The 20,281-nt window shown below is 46.4% G+C and overlaps 1 protein-coding gene across 1 annotated transcript in view; it reads right to left on the bottom strand.

Annotated features, from left to right (window-relative positions):
* Nucleotides 1-1,265: 1,265 nt before the first annotated feature.
* The window catches only part of LOC111841617 (uncharacterized), a 103,051-nt gene continuing 84,035 nt past the window's right edge, over nt 1,266-20,281 (bottom strand). Inside the window, exons 19-26 of the mRNA XM_072711446.1 lie at nt 17,620-17,793; nt 16,656-16,829; nt 13,218-13,391; nt 12,476-12,649; nt 11,715-11,888; nt 10,679-10,852; nt 7,462-7,635; nt 1,266-2,986 (exon numbers count right to left, since the gene is read on the bottom strand). Of these exons, the coding sequence (XP_072567547.1) occupies nt 2,809-2,986; nt 7,462-7,635; nt 10,679-10,852; nt 11,715-11,888; nt 12,476-12,649; nt 13,218-13,391; nt 16,656-16,829; nt 17,620-17,793 (1,396 nt within the window). The 3' untranslated portion in view covers nt 1,266-2,808. The remainder of the gene's footprint in view (nt 2,987-7,461; nt 7,636-10,678; nt 10,853-11,714; nt 11,889-12,475; nt 12,650-13,217; nt 13,392-16,655; nt 16,830-17,619; nt 17,794-20,281) is intronic.

Raw genomic sequence — 20,281 nt, 5'->3', positions numbered from 1 at the left:
ACATATTTTGTCACCTGTTTCTACAATGCACCTGCTCTTATCTGTCTCGCTGTCATAGTCAAAGAAATTCCAGATAGGACTGCTGCCTTCTCCCAACTTTTGCCGTCGCCATTTTTCCAGGTAACGCGGTGAGCAAAAGCCGACTGTAAACAAGAAATGACGGACAGAGAGGTGTCGCCAGCTCACGTAAAACTGCTAGAGCAAAATAAATCCACTTATAAATAAATTGACAAAGACGAAAACGAAGGACATTTCATCTATAATTTCAGTACGTTTTAGTTTTACATTTACATTTACAGCATTTGGCAGACGCCCTTAGCCAGAGCGACTTACATAAGTGCTTTAAGACTCCACAATGAATTTTTCCCGATACTAGCTCAGTAAAAACCAAGGCTATGAATACCATCGATCTAATACTCTGTTGGAAAAGTGCCTTTTTTTTTTTTTTTTTTTTTAGTAATGCAAGTATAATGCCAGAAGTGCTAATTCAGGTATTTCTGGAAAAGGTGTGTTTTAAGTCGTCTTTTGAAGACATTCAGTGACTCAGCTGTTCGGACATCTAGGGGGAGTTCATTCCACCAACTTGGTGCCAGAACAGAGAAGAGTCGGGAGGTGTGTCTTCCTTGTGCCTTGAGGGGTGGTGGGACCAGTCGAGCAGTGCTGGAGGATCGGAGAGATCGTGGTGCAGTGCGGGGTGTGATGAGGTCTTTTAGGTAGGATGGAGCCAGATCATTTTTGGCTTTGTATGCGAGCATCAGTGTTTTGAATCTGATGCGGGCAGCCACAGGAAGCCAGTGTAGGGAGCGCAGCAAAGGAGTGGTGTGGGTGAACTTGGGAAGGTTGAAAACAAGTCGAGCAGCTGCATTAGTTAGTTTTGTCAACGCACAATACAGTTATAGTTAGTTATCGTTTTTTCTTTTAATTGTCGTTTTTATTTATTTTAGTTAACGAAAATGTTTTTTCAATTCTAGTTTTCGTTATTTCGTTCGTTTTCGTTGACGATAATAACCTTGCCTTAAAAGAGCCATAAGTCTCGTATTTTGTTTTGTTACTTATGGTGATGGTTAGGGCTGGGTAGGAGTTAACTCTAATCCCAACATGACGACCTTTTCTCCATATAAATGAATGAACAGTCCCCACAAAGATATGAATACAAATTTGTGTGTGTGTGTGTATGTGTAGTATTTTCATATTCTGTGTTTATGTGGCAAATTCATGCAATTTAAAAAATGCTGTGGATTTTCTTTTTAAAATACCTGCATCACTCACAGTCTTTATATGTCTTTATTGCATGTTAGCCGTATTAACTAATTACAATGGAATTAAAAACAGGTTTGGATGCCACACACAGCTGTAACATCCATGTAAAGCAACAACATCCCGGGATGAGAACCAGCACCCATGTCCGGGTAGGTATATGTGCAGGACAGGCAGGATTTGAATCCCTAGCTCAAGTATAAAACTGCATATGAATTGTCTTTGAATGAATGGATGAGCATTACATTTAGACAGAGATTTTCGATACCCAAAGTGCTTTATGAAGAGCCTTGCTTCATTTAGATATATATGTTAGCATGAATTTGGTTTGTAATCAAAAGTGGCTGGTAGAATATTGGTAAGGCAAACCTACTGTTATATTTCCACAAGAATAATTTTGCTGTATTTAAAAGCCAGTTCTTTAATTTACAGTATACCTGTAACTATTCAAAATTGCATGATCACAACCATATCAAAAGAGTACTTCAAGCTGTTGTTTTTCCACTGGCATAAAAACTGTTACTGGTGCTGAATGACATAAGGTGAGGCAGGGTATTTTTTACTGAATGGCTGTAGTATATTATAGGGCTGGACGATGTGCGATATTAATAGTAACATCACATGTTGTGCATATCAAATTGTTTGCTGTAGCTTTGAGGTTTATGCAAATAAATGTATTTTTAATTCAATCAATTTTCTTGTGATCATTCAGATAAGACAGAAGTCAGCATATTATCCCAGGAACTACCAAAGCCTGCAACTGGATTTCTGCAGTTGTTCAGATCAATTACTTTAGTTAAACTGATGGGATCTGGTGACTGAGACTGATTAAATTACCACATTATCACCCAGCACCAACACACAGTTATGTATCTGTAATACCAGATGACATATTCCAGCTCTCAGGGTTAGAAGACCTGTGCAGGATAGCTAAAGATTTCCTTATGATAAACACAGAGGCTTTGCACCAGAATATCTTAGAGATCTAACAGAGACCAGCTGATACAATTCTCCTTGCCTGCTTTGATCTTCAAGGAGAAGGATAGCTATCAGTAACTAGAGGAGAAAGAACGATAGCAGGCCGCAGAGCGTTCTCATACAAGTCTAGACTAAAAACACAATTGTTTAGTTAAACTTGCAGGGACTCTAGTTCTAGCTCCAGCTAGCTACTCACCCCTAGCTAAGCATACAGTGTGAGGCGTAGAGCTGGGTGGGGATCGGTGCCATTGGCTTGCGATGAACTGAACTGTAAATGCTGTCACTCTAGCTTCAAACCCCATTGTAGATTGAGTGCTGACATTTCAGGGACTCCCCATGCCTGCATTCCCACCTGCCTCTCCCTCCTACTTATGCTGCCATAGCCATATCTGCCGGAGCTTACATACTGCACTCACTGTTTGCAGGGCCTCTGGTCTCCCCTACTTTGGTTAATATATTTTTGGAGGGATCTGGAGGACCAGCAGCAACCCCTGCTGGTCATACCGGGGGATGGACAGGACAGAGCAGGTCATGACAATATGTCTCTTTGCATATACATTGATTACAAGATTATCATGTGATTATATGCAGCTGACATTTAGGATCCTTTAGTACAGCAGAGAACTGCATTACTTCTAAGCATCTTTTGTTACTGTTGCTCAGATCCAGCTCCCTCAGGTGTGAGGGGTTTGACTTCAGAGCTGAAGCCAGGGAAGCACAGCCTGTTTCTGTGACTCCACAGTCTGACAGCCTGAAAAGAGAAGGAGAAAAACTTTTCAGTCCCTGAGTTCTGTATTCGTAAATCAATCAATTAAGGAACTGGGATTTACACACATAGGGTGATCACGGTGGAGTGGTGACTCTGAGACTAGGGATCTGGGCCAGCAATTGGACGGTTGCTGGTTTAAATCCCATGAATGCCCAAAGTAATTGTACTACATTAGGCTTTTGAGCAAGGCCCTTAACCTGCAATTGCTTCATCCTGCGTATGATGTTAATCTACATCCAGCCCTGTAAGGAGCTCCTCCAATTTACAGGGAAAAACTTGATTGGTGGCAGGATTGGCACTCCAGCCACTGGAAAAAACCTCACACTGGTCCATTTGGTGTTGAGGTATCACCTGCCACATGGCTGCACTCAGGTTCTCACCCCTGAGGTAGTTTGTAATGTGATGGGTGCAGCAACGCACTGTATCAGTACCAGAGCATGTGAGCAGAGTGGAGTGGTGAGAATTTCCGCTCCTCGCTCACTAGGCTGTTGGCTCCACCCGCTCCTCCGCTCTAATTCGCACTAAGCCGCTCCGCTCAACACCGCTCCTCGCTCCACTAAAATTTCCTCCCGCTCCAGTCAAATCGCTCCACGCTCGCTCCAATTTAAAAGAGGGACAAATAATCTGCATGCCTAACAAATGTCACCTTAAACCAAAGCCTTATATCATAAAGAAATATGAGCAACGGCAACATTGCCAGTCAGAACAGAAAATATTTATTTTTAAGCAACTTATAGGCAACAATGGACAGGTTTGGCAATGGCATTCCACACAAAAATAGGCTTAAAAATAAAGGAATCAGTGGGCTTAATAGCCTAAAGAATATACAGGCACGTAATTCCTCAATTTTTTTCTGTTGATGCTGCTGCTGCGTCTCTATAAAATAAATTTTCACTGGCAGCGTTACGTGAAAAATCCTATTAGACCTACTCTGAATGACAAAACGAATTTATTTGATTACCAATATTTACTTTATAGGCTTTTATACTTTAATTGACTTTAAAGACTTACATTATCTCAGAAATTCCGAGATAATTATGTCATTAATTCAGAAATTCCGAGATAATTATGTCATTAATTCAGAAATTCCGAGATAATTATGTCATTAATTCAGAAAAACAGAGCAGAATTATGCGTTCACTTGAGAAAAAATAATTCTGCTCTGTTTTTCTGAATTAAAAACAAGTAAACAGCAAAACTGTAATGACACGTGTATCAGTTCATATATATTCGCGTGCATGGATTATAAGCCGCAGTGCTGGATAAGGTTGTCACTGTGTGCTGTGCCCTGTAAAACCAATGCCTAACTATGTTTTAAGTATAGAAACATTTGCAAGTATGGTTTCTAACGTTTTACATGATGCCTGGAAGGATCTGTATAAACTCGTTGTATACCGAGCCTGTGTCCTGCTTGCTGCTTATATTTTATTTTAAATATTACCAATAAAGCTATGTCCAATGACATTTTTGTGGTGTTCTTGACTCTTTTTTCCATTCTTAAACACCTAAATTGCTGGTGTGCTTTGGTAATGAAAATCAGTAACATTACTGATAAAGTTCCATAAAACGTTACATTTTTTGTAGAGAAAAAAAAAAACACTGAATATGAAACATTAAGTTTGTTAACCAAATGTGTTTACATCCGCGATACACTCAAAATGGCGAATGGAGGCGTGTCAGACAGTGCAGACACAGATACAGTTTATATATAAAAAAAAATACATGGTCTGACTGTCTCTTGAGTCACCACATGGCCAGCCTGAATGTATTTCAGATGCATCATCTTGTATCCGTGAAGCATGCCATACTGGTCCAACTGAGCCTGTAGAAACACTGCAATGTTCTGCAGATCAGAATGGGCTTTCCGTCTGAACAACCGCAAAACCTGCGCAAAGTCGACAAACTAATAACAATGCCATCTACGTTACTTAAAGCTGCGAATATTTCGCAGTGTTTCAAACCCAAACCAAAATAAAACTGTATTAATCTAAGGAGTGACATTGTTGCAGTGAGCTCTAAAGTAGGCGAAATGAGAGTTTTTGAGGTTAAGTCAGAAAAACAGAGCGTATTTTTTTTACATGAAAACCGTATCTCGTTAATTCAGAAAAACAGAGCGTATTTTTTTTTTTACATGAAAACCGTATCTCGTTAATTCAGAAAAAGAGCGTATTTTTTTTACATGAAAACTTTATCTCAGAAATTCCGAGATAATTATGTCATTAATTCAGAAATTCCGAGATAATTATGTCATTAATTCAGAAAAACAGAGCAGAATTATTTTTTCTCAAGTGAACGCATTACGCTTCCGTATTATGCTTCCGTAGTTTCCTTTGTCAAATACTTTCCGAATTCTATCTCGGCCAATTTGTGTAACAGTCTTGATAATTGTACAGATGAATTCTGGGTAGATTTGGGCACGCCTCAGAATCGTAGTGTACGTGAGCGGTATCGGAGCGAAATTGGAGCGAGCCTTAATTAAAAAACCGCTCCTCGCTCACATGCTCTGGGGTGAGTTTTCCGAAGCGTTCTTAACGCTACGTCGTTCTTAAGTTCTGTGTTAAAAGATAGAACTAACGAACGACGTAGCGTTAAGAAGGCTTCGGGAAACTCACCCCTGATCAGTACATCATACTACATGCTCCTTACCGCTCTTTCTCTTCTGAACGTTTGCGCGACTGCTCCGGACCATTCATTTTCGGGGTAAGCTTTATTTATGTTGTTCCTTTATAAATTCCAAAATTCTCATATAAATGTGCGTACAAATGATTTAGTTTGAAGCCTTCGAAATGAGCTTTTTGAATTTCACTAAATCACTGAGTTCTTGCTGTGTGCTGATTGGTCAGTCTCCTACAATCATACACGTGTCACTGATGTTAAGGTGAAACAGCTCAATGAGGACAAACCTATCGAAGCCCATTTCCGCCAGCGTGGTAAATAATTTATGTTGAAATAACAACTTAGTATTAAAATAACGACTTAGTATCTCGAAATTTCAACTTAGTTGCATTACACTTAGTTATATTACAGCATCATTTTAAGTCACGATATTAAGCAAATATGATCTAATGACTTCCGGTCGCTTTGACGCTCTCGCCGCTCGCAGTGTGAACGTAGCATCAGAACGATACGTGCTTCCACGTCAGAGTCTCCAAAAGTCTCCAATAACACTAGAAAAAGTCGCTAGATTTGTCGCTAGTTGCTTTTTTGAAAACGAGTCCCCAGAGAGGTCTAAAAACTCGCTAAAAAAAGTCGCAAAGTTGGCAACACTGAGGCCTTCACATCTTATCTCGTAATTTCGGGTTTTTATCTCGTAATTATGACTTTGTATCTCATAATTCCGATTTTTTTATCTCGTAATTTCGACTTTCTATTTAATTTTTTTTTCTTTTACTGGTGGAAATGGGCTTCCACAATTTACATTTACAGGATTTAGCAGACGCTCTTATCCAGAGCGACATATAACAGTGCTTGGAATACCAAAACTATTCATCAAACTGTCAAGCTAACTTAAATCAGTCCTCCAAATCAGTCTTTTCCGGGAAAGTCACTGCGAGCTTCTCATTATTTTGAGAGAACTAAGTCAAAATTTCGTCTTAAATTATAATATTTTTTTACCACACTGCTGGAAACAGGCTTCCATACAAACTAAAGCAGAAGAAAAGCTGAACTATTTAGATAAGCACAGGAGCCTTTTAGTTTTAAAGAAGTTATTAAAACCTGAAGTAGCTCAGTGTCCTTCCTGACATGAATTATCTGGTCACCTTTCAGACACGTGTTACACTGACTGAAGGACAGGTGTCTGTGTGTCTCTGTCTGCTACAGCCTGAGCGACGCTTCTGTCCTTCTTTTGTCTTTCTGTTTCTTTGGTTCAGTTTCCCCCCTCCTGTTGTTCCCTTTTAGAGACCACCCACTGCCATACACCCCCCTCTTACTCTCAGACCCCCCTGGCATGGAGTGAAGACTCCACCAGCCATCTCTCACAGTCACTGCCAGTTACTCCTGTCTCCTGACTTCAACTGCACTGTAATTCAGTAAATACAACCTCTGCAGTGCTGATGCTCGTACACCCACTGCTGCCTGGCTTATAGCTCAACCGCAGCACAGCATTTGTAATACAAATGTATTAATTAATTCATTATTTTAATGTATACTACCAACTGTCACCTCACACCTCTGGAACCTGGTTTCAAGTCTTTGCCAGGGCTCTGTGTGTGTGGACTTTCCATGGATTCCTGGTGTTGTCGTGGAGTTCTTCCCCCCAGTCCAAAAACATGCTGAGACTAATTGCGGTTGCCAATTTACCCATAGGTGTGAGTGTGCCCTGTGATTGGTTGGTGCCCCATGTACCATTGTTCCCTGACTTGCCCCCATAGGCTCTGTAACCCTGAGTAGGACAGGCAGTTTCAGAACACAGATACTGTAGATGTTGCTTGCAAGGAAACAGTCTGACTACTAACCTGAGTATCTGCAGCTGACATTTAGGATCCTTCAGTACAGCAGAGAGCTGCTTCACTCCTGAGTCTCTTGTCTTATTGCCGTTCAGAGTCAGCTTTCTCAGGTGTGAGGGGTTTGACCTCAGAGCTGAAGCCAGAGAAGCACAGCCTGTATCTGTGACTCCACAGTCTGACAACCTGAAAAGAGGAGGAGAGAAACTCTTCACTCTCAGCTCTGGACAAACAGCTCAGTTCAGAGAGGAAAGTATTTATCCATGCATCCATCTCCTACTGCTTTTCCGGGTCGGGGCACAGGGGCAGCAGGACACTGCAGTGTGTCCTGGATCTTCCCCGGGGCCTCCTCCCAGTGGGACATGCCCGAAACACCTCAACAGGACGTCGTCCAGGAGGCATTCTGACCAGATGCCCGAGCCACCTCATCTGGCTCCTCCCGAATGACTGAGCTTCTCACCCTATATCTAAGGGAAAGCCCAGCCACCCTGCAGAGGAAACTCATTTTGGCCACTTGTAATCATGACCTAGTTCTTTCGGTCACTACCCAGAGCTCATGACCATAGGTGAGGGTAGGAACGTAGATCGACTGGTAAATCGAGAGTGTTTCCTTTTGACTCCGCTCCTTCTTCACCATGACAGACCGATGCAGCGCCCACATCATTGCTGACAACGCACCGATCCACCTGTTGATCTCTCATTCTATCCATCCCTCACTCCTGAACAAGACCCCGAGATTCTTAAACTCCTCCACTTTCCATCCCATCCCCACCATAAATAGTGATGCTGCACCGCTTTCCCACCCTGAGCCACCGGATGATGGACCAGAATCTCCTCGAAGCCGTCTGAAATTCGTACTCCATGGCCTCATCAAACTCCTCCCACACCCAAGTTTTTGCCTCAGTGACCGCCAAAGCCGTGTTCCGCTTGGCCTGCGGGTACTCATCAGCTGCCTCTGGAGTCCCACAGGTCAAAAAGGCCTGATAGGACTCCGTCTTCAGCTTGACGGCATCCCTCACTGCCTGTGTCCACCAGCGGGTTCGGGGATTACTGTCGCGACAGGCACTGACCACCTTACGGCCACAGCTATGGTCAGCAGCCTCCACAATGGAAGCGCGGAACATGGCCCATTCAGACTCAATGTCCCCTGCCTCCCCTGGACATGGGTGAAGTTCTGCCAGAGGTAGGAGTTGAAGCTCCTTCTGACAGGGGATTCTGCCAGATGTTCCCAGAAGACCCTCACTACATGCTTGGGCCTGCCAGGCCTGACCGGCTTCCTCCCCCATCAAGGGAGCCAGCCCACCACCAGGTGGTGATCGGTTGACAACTCCACCTCTCTCCTCACCCGAGTGTCCAATACATGCGGCCGCAAGTCCGATGACACGACCACAAAGTCAATCATTGAACTGCGGCCTAGGGTCTCCTGGTGCCAAGTGCACATATGGACACCCTTATGTTTGAACATGGTGTTCATTTTGGACAATCCATGACAAGCACAGAAGTCCAAAAACAAAACACCACTCGGGTTTAGATCGGGGGGGTCATTCCTCCCAATCATGCCCCTCCAGGTCTCACTGTCATTACCACGTGTGAGCATTGAAGTCCCCCAGCAGAACAAGAGAGTCCCCAGGAGGAGCGCTCTCCAACACCCCTTCCAAGGACTCCAAAAAGGTTGGGCATTCTGAACTGCTGTTTGCTGCATAAGCTCAAACAACAGTCAGGACCCGTCCCCCCACCCGAAGGCGAAAGGAGGCGACCCTCTCATCCACTGCGGTAAAACCCAACGCACAAGCGCCCAGGCAAGGGACAATAAGTATGCCCACCCCTACTCGGCGCCTCTCCCCGCAAGCAACTCCAGAGTGGAAGAGGGTCCAACCCCACTCAAGGAGACTGGTTCTAGAGCCCAAGCCGTGTGTCGAGGTGAGCCCGACTATATCTAGTTGTAACCTCACAACCTCGTATACCAGCTCAGGCTCCTTCCCCGCCAGAGAGGTGACATTCCATGTCCCTATTGCTAGCTCCTGCAGCCGAGGATTGGACCGCCTAGGTCCCTGCCTTTGGCCACTGCCCAACTCGCACTGCACCCGACCTCTTTGGCCCCTCCTACAGGCGATGAGCGCATTGGAAGGGGGACCCACGTGCCTTCTTCGGGCTGTGCCCAACCAGGCCCCAAGGGTGCAGGCCTGGCCATCAGGCGCTCGCCATCGAGCCCCACCCCCAGGCCTGGCTCTGGGGGGGGGGGGCCCGGTGACCCACATCCAGGTGAGGGAAAACGTGTATCCATGTTATTTCTCATCATAAGGGGTCTGATCAGCTGCACTTCGTCTGGTTCCACACCCAGGATCTGTTTGCCTTGGGAGACCCTACCAGGGGCCCCAGACAACTTAGCTCCTGGGATCATTGGAACACGCAAACCCCTCCACCACGATAAGGTGTCGGCTCCAAGAGAGGGAAAAGTATTTATATTCTAAACATTTATTTTTAATTATTACACGGCTCTCTGGAATGCTTGATTCTGATTGGTCAGTTGAGACATTTGCAGGTTCATTATTTTCAAATAATAACCGCTCCAAAGTAATAACGCATAGTCACGTGGTACTATATCGTTTCGCGGAAAGATAAAAATGTTATTTTAAAACAAATATGCCAATAAAATGTTTCAAATTCATATTCATGTCCATGTCATTTTCCTTATGTGGCAAGTAGCCGTGTAATAAGCGGGATAATGTACAGGCAGCCGGTAGTTATCGCGAAATAAGCCCCTTCAGTGTGATACAAGACCCTCCGCTTCCCGTCGGGTCCTGATCACACTGTCGGGGCTTATTTCTGCGATAACTAATGGCTGCCTGTACATTATCCCTTACTTAAATAGCTAGTTTATGACTAATTATAAAACAGTTTGTTCATTTTATCACAGAGTTAGAATAAATGTATATAATTATCTCAGTTTAGACATTGTTATAAGCATTTGCTTGTAAACAGTCTGACAACTAACGACTTCAGCTGCACTGTTATTCAGTAAATACAGCCTCTGCAGTGCTGATGCTCATACACCCTCTGCTGCCTGGTTTATAGCTAAACTCCATGACAGCATTCATAATAAAATGTAATTATATTTTAACAAATTCCCAATTTCAGCTACAATTCATTAATGTATTATTTTAATGTATAAGAATAAGAGCTGTGAATAATTATTTCTTATTCACTTTGTTAAATTGTGGTTCCTAACCTCAGTTTCTGCAGCTGACATTTAGGATCCTGTAGTACAGCAGAGAGCTGTATCACTCCTGAGTTTCCTGTGTTATTGTAGCTCAGATCCAGCTCTCTCAGGTGTGAGGGGTTTGACCTCAGAGCTGAAGCCAGGGAAGCACAGCCTGTATCTGTGACTCTACAGCCTGACAGCCTGTAACGAGAAGGACAGAAACTCTTCACTCTCAGCTCTCGTTCCATAAATCAGTTCATTAAGGAAACACCATCATGACAGCACCTCTCTGGGATCTACACACACGTGTCACTCTGACTAAAGGACAGGTGTCTGTGTGTCTCTGCCTGCTACAGCTTGAGCGACCCATCTGTCCTTCTTTTGTCTTTCTGTTTATTTGGTTAGTTTCCCCCCTCCTGTTGTTCCCTTTTAGAGACCACCCACTGCCATACACCCCCCTATTTCTCTCAGACCCTCCTGGCATGGAGTGAGGACTCTGCCAGCCGTATCTCACAGTCCCTGTCAGCTACTCTCGTCTCCCGACTTCAGCTGCACTGTTATTCAGTAAATACAGCCTCTGCAGTGCTGATGCTCGTACACCCTCTGCTGCCTGGTTTATAACTAAACCTCAGTACAGCATTTATAATACAATGTATTAAATAATTCATTATGTTAACGTATACTACCAACAGATGTGAATAATAATGTCTTATTCAGTTTGTTATACATATTGTCTGCAGTGGCGACATGGAGGTGCAGTGGTTAGCACTGTCACCTCACACCTCTGGAACCTGGTTTCAAGTCTTCGCCAGGGTTCTGTGTGTGTGGACTTTGCATGGATTCCCAGTGTTGTCGTGGAGTCCTTCCTCCCAGGCCAAAAACATGCGGAGAATAATTTGGGTTGCCAAATTACCCATAGGTGTGAGTGTGCCCTGTGATTGGTTGGTGCCCCATGTATCATTGTTCCCTGCTTTGCCCCCATAGGCTCTGTAACCCTGAGTAGGACAAGCAGTTTCAGAACATAGATGGATGCTGCTTGCAAGGAAACAGTCTGACTACTAACCTGAGTTCCTGCAACTGACATTTAGGATCCTTCAGTACAGCAGAGAGATGTATCACTCCCGAGTCTCTTGTGTTATTGTCACTCAGATCCAGCTTTCTAATGTGTGAGGGGTTTGACCTCAGAGCTGAAGTCAGAGAAGCACAGCCTGCATCTGTGAATCTACAAAATGACAACCTGTAAAGAGAAGGAGAGAAGCTCTTCACTCTCTCAGCTCTCATCCATAAATTAGTTCATTAAGGAAACTCCATCATGACAGCACCTCTCTGGGATCTACACACACGTGTCACTCTGACTGACTGACGGACAGGTGTCTGTGTGTCTCTGCCTGCTACAGCTTGAGCGACCCATCTGTCCTTCTTTTGTCTTTCTGTTTGTTTGGTTTTGTTTCCCCCCTCCTGTTGTTCCCTTTTACAGACCACCCGCTGCCATACACCCCCCTCTTACTCTCAGACCCCCCTGGCATGGAGTGAGGACTCCGCCAGCCGTCTCTCACAGTCCCTCCCAGTTACTCCCGTCTCCCGACTTCAGCTGCACTGTTATTCAGTAAATACAGCCTCTGCAGTGCTGATGCTCGTACACCCTCTGCTGCCTGGTTTATAGCTAAACTCCATGACAGCATTCATAATAAAATGTAATTATATTTTAACAAATTCCCAATTTCAGCTACAATTCATTAATGAATTGTATTATATTTTAATGTATAAGAATAAGAGCTGTGAATAATTATTTCTTATTCACTTTGTTAAATTGTGGCTCCTAACCTCAGTTTCTGCAGCTGACATTCAGGATCCTCCAGTACAGCAGAGAGCTGTATCACTCCTGAGTCTCCTGTGTTATTGTCACTTAGATCCAGCTCTCTCAGGTGTGAGGGGTTTGACCTCAGAGCTGAAGCCAGAGAAGCACAGCCTGTATCTGTGACTCTACAGCCTGACAGCCTGTAAAGAGAAGGAGAGAAACTCTTCACTCTCAGCTCTGGACCCATAAATCAGTTCATTAAGGAAACACCGTCATGACAGCACCTCTCTGGGATCTACACACACGTGTCACTCTGATTGACGGACAGGTGTCTGTGTGTCTCTGCCTGCTACAGCCTGAATGACGCTTCTGTCCGTTTGTCTTTCTGTTTGGATCAGTTTCCCCCCTCCTGTTGTTCCCTTTTAGAGACCACCCTCTGCCATACACCCCCCTCATACTCACAGACCCCCCTGACATGGAGTGAGGACTCTGCCAGCCGTCTCTCACAGTCCCTCCCAGTTACTCCCGTCTCCTGACTTCAGCTGCACTGTTATTCAGTAAATACAGCCTCTGCAGTGCTGATGCTCATACACCCTCTGCTGCCTGGTTTATAGCTAAACTCCATGACAGCATTCATAATAAAATGTAACTATATTTTAACAAATTCCCAATTTGAGCTACAATTAATTAATGTATTATTTTAATGTATAATAATAACAGCTGTGAATAATTATTTCTTATTCACTTTCTTAAATTGTGGCTCCTAACCTGAGTATCCCCAGCTGAAATTCAGGATCCTCCAGTACAGCAGAGAGCTGTATCACTCCTGAGTCTCCTGTGTTATTGTAGCTCAGATCCAGCTCTCTCAGGTGTGAGGGGTTTGACCTCAGCGCTGAAGCCAGAGAAGCACAGCCTGTATCTGTGACACCACAGCCTGACAACCTGTAAAGAGAAGGAGAGAAACTCTTCACTCTCTCAGCTTTGGACCCATAAATCAGTTCATTAAGGAAACACCGTCATGACAGCACCTCTCTGGGATCTACACACACGTGTCACTCTGACTGACAGACAGGTGTCTGTGTGTCTCTGCCTGCTACAGCTTGAGCGACCCATCTATCCTTCTTTTGTCTTTCTGTTTGTTTGGTTCAGTTTCCCCCCTCCTGTTGTTCCCTTTTAGAGACCACCCACTGCCATACACCCCCCTCTTACTCTCAGACCCCCCTGGCATGGAGTGAGGACTCCGCCAGCCGTCTCTCACAGTCCCTCCCAGTTACTCCCGTCTCCTGACTGTTATTCAGTAAATACAGCCTCTGCAGTGCTGATGGTCGTACACCCACTGCTAAACCTCAGTACAGCATTTATAATACAAATGTATTAATTAATTCATAAGAACATAAGAAATTTACAAACGAGAGGGGGCCATTCGGCCCATGAAGCTCGTTTGGGGAGACCTTAACTAATAGCTCAGAGTTGTTAAAATTTTATCTAGCTCAGATTTAAAGGAACCCAGGCTTCCTGCTAGTGTAGCGGAAGCGGAAGCTACACTAGCAGGAAGACTATTCCATACTCTAACTACATGCTGTGTAAAGAAGTGCTTCCTCAAATTTGTTTTAAATTGTTCTCCCGCTAATTTCCACTTATGGCCACAAGTTCTAGTATTTAAACTAATATTGAAATGGCCATTTGGCCGAACAGCATCCAGACCCGTTAGAATCTTATAGACCTGGATAATATCCCCCCTTAGTCTCCTTTGCTCAAGGCTAAACAGATTCAGCTCAGCTAACCTCTCCTCATAAGACCAGGAATCATTCTCGTAGCCCTTTTCTAAGGCAGCAATATCCTTCTAAAGGTGTCCAAACCTGCACACAAATATTCTAGGTGGGGTCTTACCAAGGAATTATACACTGCTCAAAAAAATTAAAGGAACGCTTATTAATCAAAGTATAGCATCAAGCAAACTAAACATCTTGGATATTCATCTGGCCAGTTAAGTAGCAGAGGGGGGTGTTAATCAGTTTCAGCTGCTTTGGTGTTAATGAAATTAACAACAGGTGCACTAGAGGGGCAACAATGAGACGACCCCCAAAACAGGAATGGTTTAACAGGTGGGGGCCACTGACATTTTTCCGTCCTAATCTCTTCTGACTGTTTTTTCACTAGTTTTGCATTTGGCTACAGTCAGTGTCAGTACTGGTAGCATGAGGTGATACCTGGACCCTACAGAGGTCACACAGGTAGTCCAACTCCTCCAGGGTGGCGCATCAATATGTGTCATTGCCAGAAGTTTTGCTGTGTCTCCCAGCACAGTCTCAAGGGCATGGAGGAGATTCCAGGAAACAGGCAGTTACTCTAGGAGAGCTGGACAGGGCTGTAGAAGGTCTTTAAACCATCAGCAGGACCTGTATCTGCCGGTATTGTGCAAGAAGTAACAGGATGAGCAATGCCAGAGCTCTTCAAAATCACCTCCAGAAGGCCACTGGTGTGAATGTCTCTGACCAAACAGTCAGAAACAGACTTCATGAGGGTACCCTGAGGGCCCGATGCCCTCTAGTGAGCCCTGTGTTCACTGCCCGGCACCGTGGAGCTCGATTGACATTTGCCATAGAATACCAGAATTGGCAGGTCCACCACTGGCACCCTGTGCTTTTCACAGATGAGAGCAGGTTCACCCTGAGCACATGTGACAGATGTGAAAGGGTCTGGAGAAGCCATGGAGAACATTATGCTGCCTATAACATTGTTCAGCATGACCGGTTTGGTGGTGGGTCAGTGATGGTCTGGGGAGGCATATCCATGGAGGGACACACAGACCTTTGAAGGCTAGACAGCGGCACCTTGATTGCCATTAGGTATCAGGATGAAATCCGTGGACCCACTGTCAGACCCTATGCTGGTGCAGTGAGTCCTGGGCTCCTCCGGGTGCACAACAATTCCCGGCCTCATGGTGCGAGAGTATGCAGGCAGATCCTGGAGGATGAAGGAATTGATACCATTGACTGGCCCCTATGCTCACCTGACCTAAATCCAATAGGACACCTCTGGGACATTATGTTTCAGTCCATCTGACACCACCAGGTTTTACCTCAGACTGTCCAGGAGCTCAGTGATGCCCTGGTCCAGATCTGGGAGGAGATCCCCCAGGACACCATCTGTCGTCTCATTAGGAGCAGACATGCATACAAGCATGTGGGGGCCAAACAAACTACTGAGTATGACTTTGAGTTGCTGCAATGAAATTTCGGCAAAATGGACTAGCCTGCCGCATCATTTTTTCACTTTGATTTTCAGGGGTGTCTTTGAATTCAGCCTCTGTAGGTTGATAATTTTCATTTCCATCACACAATGTGGCATCCTTTCATTCCTAACACAGTATCCAGTCCATATCAGTATAGATATCCAGCAGGATTTTTTTTCCCCATTGAGATCTGATGTGTTTTCAAAGTGTTCCTTTAATTTTTTTGAGCAGTGTATAAATGTAACATCACCTCCCTTGACTTAAACTCCACACACCTAGAGATATAACCCAACATTCTATTGGCCTTTTTTATTGCTTCCCCACACTGGCGAGAGTTGGACATGGAAGCATCAACATACACACCGAGATCTTTCTCGTAATCAGCTACCTTTATTTCAGTGGAACTCATAAAATATCTGTACTTTATATTTCTGCTCCCTGCATGGATTACCTTACATTTATCCGTGTTAAATTTCATCTGCCAAGTATCAGCACAGTCGCTAATTAAATCCAGATCCCGTTGTAGCCTCTCTGCTGCTAGATCAGTATCTGCTACACCACCCACCTTGGTGTCATCTGCAAATTTAACCAGTTTACTGTAATGTATTGGTGTCAATATCATTAATGTAAATTAGGAATGTCTGCAGTGGCGACATGGAGGTGCAGTGGTTAGCACTGTCACCTCACAGCTATGGAACCTGGTTTCAAGTCTTCGCCAGGGTTCTGTGTGTGTGGACTTTGCATGTATTCCTGGTGTTGTCGTGGAATTCTCCCCCCCCAGTCCAAAAACATGCTGAGACTAATTGGGGTTGCCAAATTACCCATAGGTGTGAATGTGCCCTGTGATTGGTTGGTGCCCCATGTATCATTGTTTCCTGCTTTGCCCCCATAGGCTCTGTAACCCTGAGTAGGACAAGCAGTTTCAGAACATAGGTGGATGTTGCTTGAAAGGAAACAGTCTGACTACTAACCTGAGTATCTGCAGCTGACATTCAGGATCCTCCAGTACAGCAGAGAGCTGTATCACTCCTGAGTCTCCTGTGTTATTGTCACTCAGATCCAGCTCTCTCAGGTGTGAGGGGTTTGACCTCTGAGCTGAAGTCAGAGAAGCACAGCCTGTATCTGTTAATCTACAAAATGACAACCTGTAACGAGAAGGAGAGAAACTCTTCACTCTCTCAGCTCTGGACCCATAAATCAGTTCATTTAGCAAACACCATCATGACAGCACCTCTCTGGGATCTACACACACGTGTCACTTTGACTGACTGACAGACAGGTGTCTGTGTGTCTCTGCCTGCTACAGCCTGAGTGACGCTTCTGTCCTTCTTTTGTCTTTCTGTTTATTGGTTCAGTTTCCCCCCTCCTGTTGTTCCCTTTTAGAGACCACCCACTGCCATACACCCCCCTCTTACTCTCAGACCCCCCTGGCATGGAGTGAAGACTCCACCAGCCATCTCTCACAGTCACTGCCAGTTACTCCCGTCTCCTGACTTCAGCCGCACTGTAATTCAGTAAATACAACCTCTGCAGTGCTGATGCTCATACACCCACTGCTGCCTGGCTTATAGCTCAACCGCAGCACAGCATTTGTAATACAAATGTATTAATTAATTCATTATTTTAATGTATACTACCAACTGTCACCTCACACCTCTGGAACCTGGTTTCAAGTCTTTGCCAGGGCTCTGTGTGTGTGGACTTTCCATGGATTCCTGGTGTTGTCGTGGAGTTCTTCCCCCCAGTCCAAAAACATGCTGAGACTAATTGCGGTTGCCAAATTACCCATAGGTGTGAGTGTGCCCTGTGATTGGTTGGTGCCCCATGTATCATTGTTCCCTGCTTTGCCCCCATAGGCTCTGTAACCCTGAGTAGGACAAGCAGTTTCAGAACATAGATGGATGTTGCTTGCAAGGAAACAGTCTGACTCCTAACCTGAGTATCTGCAGCTGACATTCAGGATCCTCCAGTACAGCAGAGAGCTGTACCACTCCTGAGTCTCCTGTGTTATTGTAGCTCAGGTCCAGCTCTCTCAGGTGTGAGGGGTTTGACCTCAGAGCTGAAACCAGAGAAGCACAGCCTGTATCTGTGACTCTACAGCCTGTCAACCTGTAAAGATAAGGAGAGAAACTCTTCACTCTCTCAGCTCTGGACAAACAGCTCAGTTCAGTGAAGAAAGTATCTGCATTAAAATATCCATCCATCCATCCATTAACTTCCGCTTATCCGAGGTCGGGTCGCGGGGGCAGTAGCCTCAGCAGGGAAACCCAGACTTCCCTCTCCCCAGCCACTTCCTCCAGCTCCTCTGGGGGAATCCCGAGGCGTTCCCAGGCCAGCCGAGAGACATAGTCCCTCCAGCGTGTCCTGGGTCTTCCCCGGAGCCTCCTCCCAGTGGGACATGCCCGGAACACCTCACCAGGGAGGCGTCCAGGAGGCATCCTAAGCAGATGCCCGAGCCACCTCATCTGGCTCCTCTCAATGCGGAGGAGCAGCGACTCTACTCTGAGTCTCTCCCGAATGACTGAGCTCCTCACCCTATCTCTAAGGGAGAGCCCAGCCACTCTGCGGAGAAAACTCATTTCGGCCGCTTGCACTCGCGATCTCGTTCTTTCGTTCACTACCCAAAGCTCGTGACCATAGGTGAGGGTAGGAACGTAGATCAACTGGTAAATCGAGAGCTTTGCCTTTTGGCTCAGCTCCTTCTTCACCACGACAGACCGATGCAGCGCCCGCATCACTGCTGACGCCGCACCGATCCGCCTGTCGATCTCCCGCTCCATCCTTCCCTCACTCGTGAACAAGACCCCGAGATACTTAAACTCCTCCACTTGGGGAAGGACCTCCTCCCTGACCCGGAGAGAGCACTCCACCCTTTTCCGGCTGAGGACCATGGTCTCGGATTTGGAGGTGCTGATTTTCATTCCAGCCGCTTCACACTCGGCTGCGAACTGCTCCAGTGAGAGCCGAAGGTCGCGGTCTGATGAAGCCAACAGAACCACATCATCTGCAAAAAGCAGAGACCCAATCCTGAGGTCACCAAACCGGACCCTCTCAACGCCCCGGCTGCGCCTAGAAATTCTGTCCATAAAAGTTATGAACAGAATCGGTGATAAAGGGCAGCCCTGGCGGAGTCCAACCCTCACCGGGAACGAGTCCGACTTACTGCCGGCAATGCGGACCAAGCTCTGACACCGGTTGTACGGGGACTGAACAGCCCTTATAAGGCAGCCCGGCACCCCATACTCCCGGAGAACTTCCCACAGGACTCCCCGAGGGACGCGGTCGAATGCCTTCTCCAAGTCCACAAAGCACATGTAGACTGGTTGGGCAAACTCCCACGCACCCTCAAGGATTCTGCGGAGAGTATAGAGCTGGTCCACTGTTCCACGGCCAGGACGAAAACCACACTGCTCCTCCTGAATCCGAGGTTCGACTATCCGACGGACCCTCCTCTCCAGCACCCCCGAATAGACCTTACCAGGGAGGCTGAGGAGTGTGATCCCCCTATAGTTGGAACACACCCTCCGGTCCCCTTTCTTGAAGAGGGGGACCACCACCCCGGTCTGCCAATCCAGAGGCACCGCCCCCGATGTCCACGCGATGCCGCAGATGCGTGTCAACCAAGACAGCCCCGCAACATCCAGAGCCTTGAGGAACTCCGGGTGGATCTCATCCACCCCCGGGGCCCGGCCACCGAGGAGCTTTTTAACCACCTCAGTGACCTCTGCCCCAGAGATAGGCGAGTCCACCCCCAAGTCCCCAGACTCTGCTTCCTCATTGGAAGGCGTGTCGGTGGGATTGAGGAGGTCTTCGAAGTATTCCTTCCACCGACCCACAACATCCCGAGCTGAGGTCAGCAGTGCACCATCCCCACCATAAATAGTGTTGATGCTGCACCGCTTTCCCGCCCTGAGACGCCGGATGGTGGACCAGAATCTCCTCGAAGCCGTACGGAAGTCGTTCTCCATGGCCTCGCCAAACTCCTCCCATACCCGAGTTTTTGCCTCAGCAACCGCCGAAGCCGCGTTCCGCTTGGCCCGCCGGTACTCATCAGCTGCTTCCAGAGTCCCACAGGCCAAAAAGGCCCGATAGGACTCCTTCTTCAGCTTGACGGCATCCCTCACCGCCGGTGTCCACCAGCGGGTTTGGGGATTGCCGCCGCGACAAGCACCGACCACCTTACGGCCACAGCTCCGGTCAGCCGCCTCGACAATGGAGGCGCGGAACATGACCCATTCGGACTCAATGTCCCCCGCCTCCCCCGGGACATGGGCGAAGTTCTGCCGGAGGTAGGAGTTGAAACTCCCCCTGACAGGGGATTCCGCCAGACGTTCCCAGCAGACCCGCACTATACGCTTGGGTCTGCCAGGTCTGACCGGCTTCCTCCCCCACCAGCGGAGCCAACCCACCACCAGGTGGTGATCGGTTGACAGCTCCGCCCCTCTCCTCACCCGAGTGTCCAATACATGCGGCCGCAAGTCCGATGACACGACCACAAAGTCGATCATCGAACTGCGGCCTAGGGTGTCCTGGTGCCAAGTGCACATATGGACACCCTTATGCTTGAACATGGTGTTCATTATGGACAATCCGTGAC

Source organism: Paramormyrops kingsleyae, chromosome 1 (genome assembly GCF_048594095.1).
Source record: "Paramormyrops kingsleyae isolate MSU_618 chromosome 1, PKINGS_0.4, whole genome shotgun sequence".
Classification (NCBI taxonomy): domain Eukaryota; kingdom Metazoa; phylum Chordata; class Actinopteri; order Osteoglossiformes; family Mormyridae; genus Paramormyrops; species Paramormyrops kingsleyae.
This window is presented reverse-complemented; position numbering and strand designations above follow the sequence as displayed.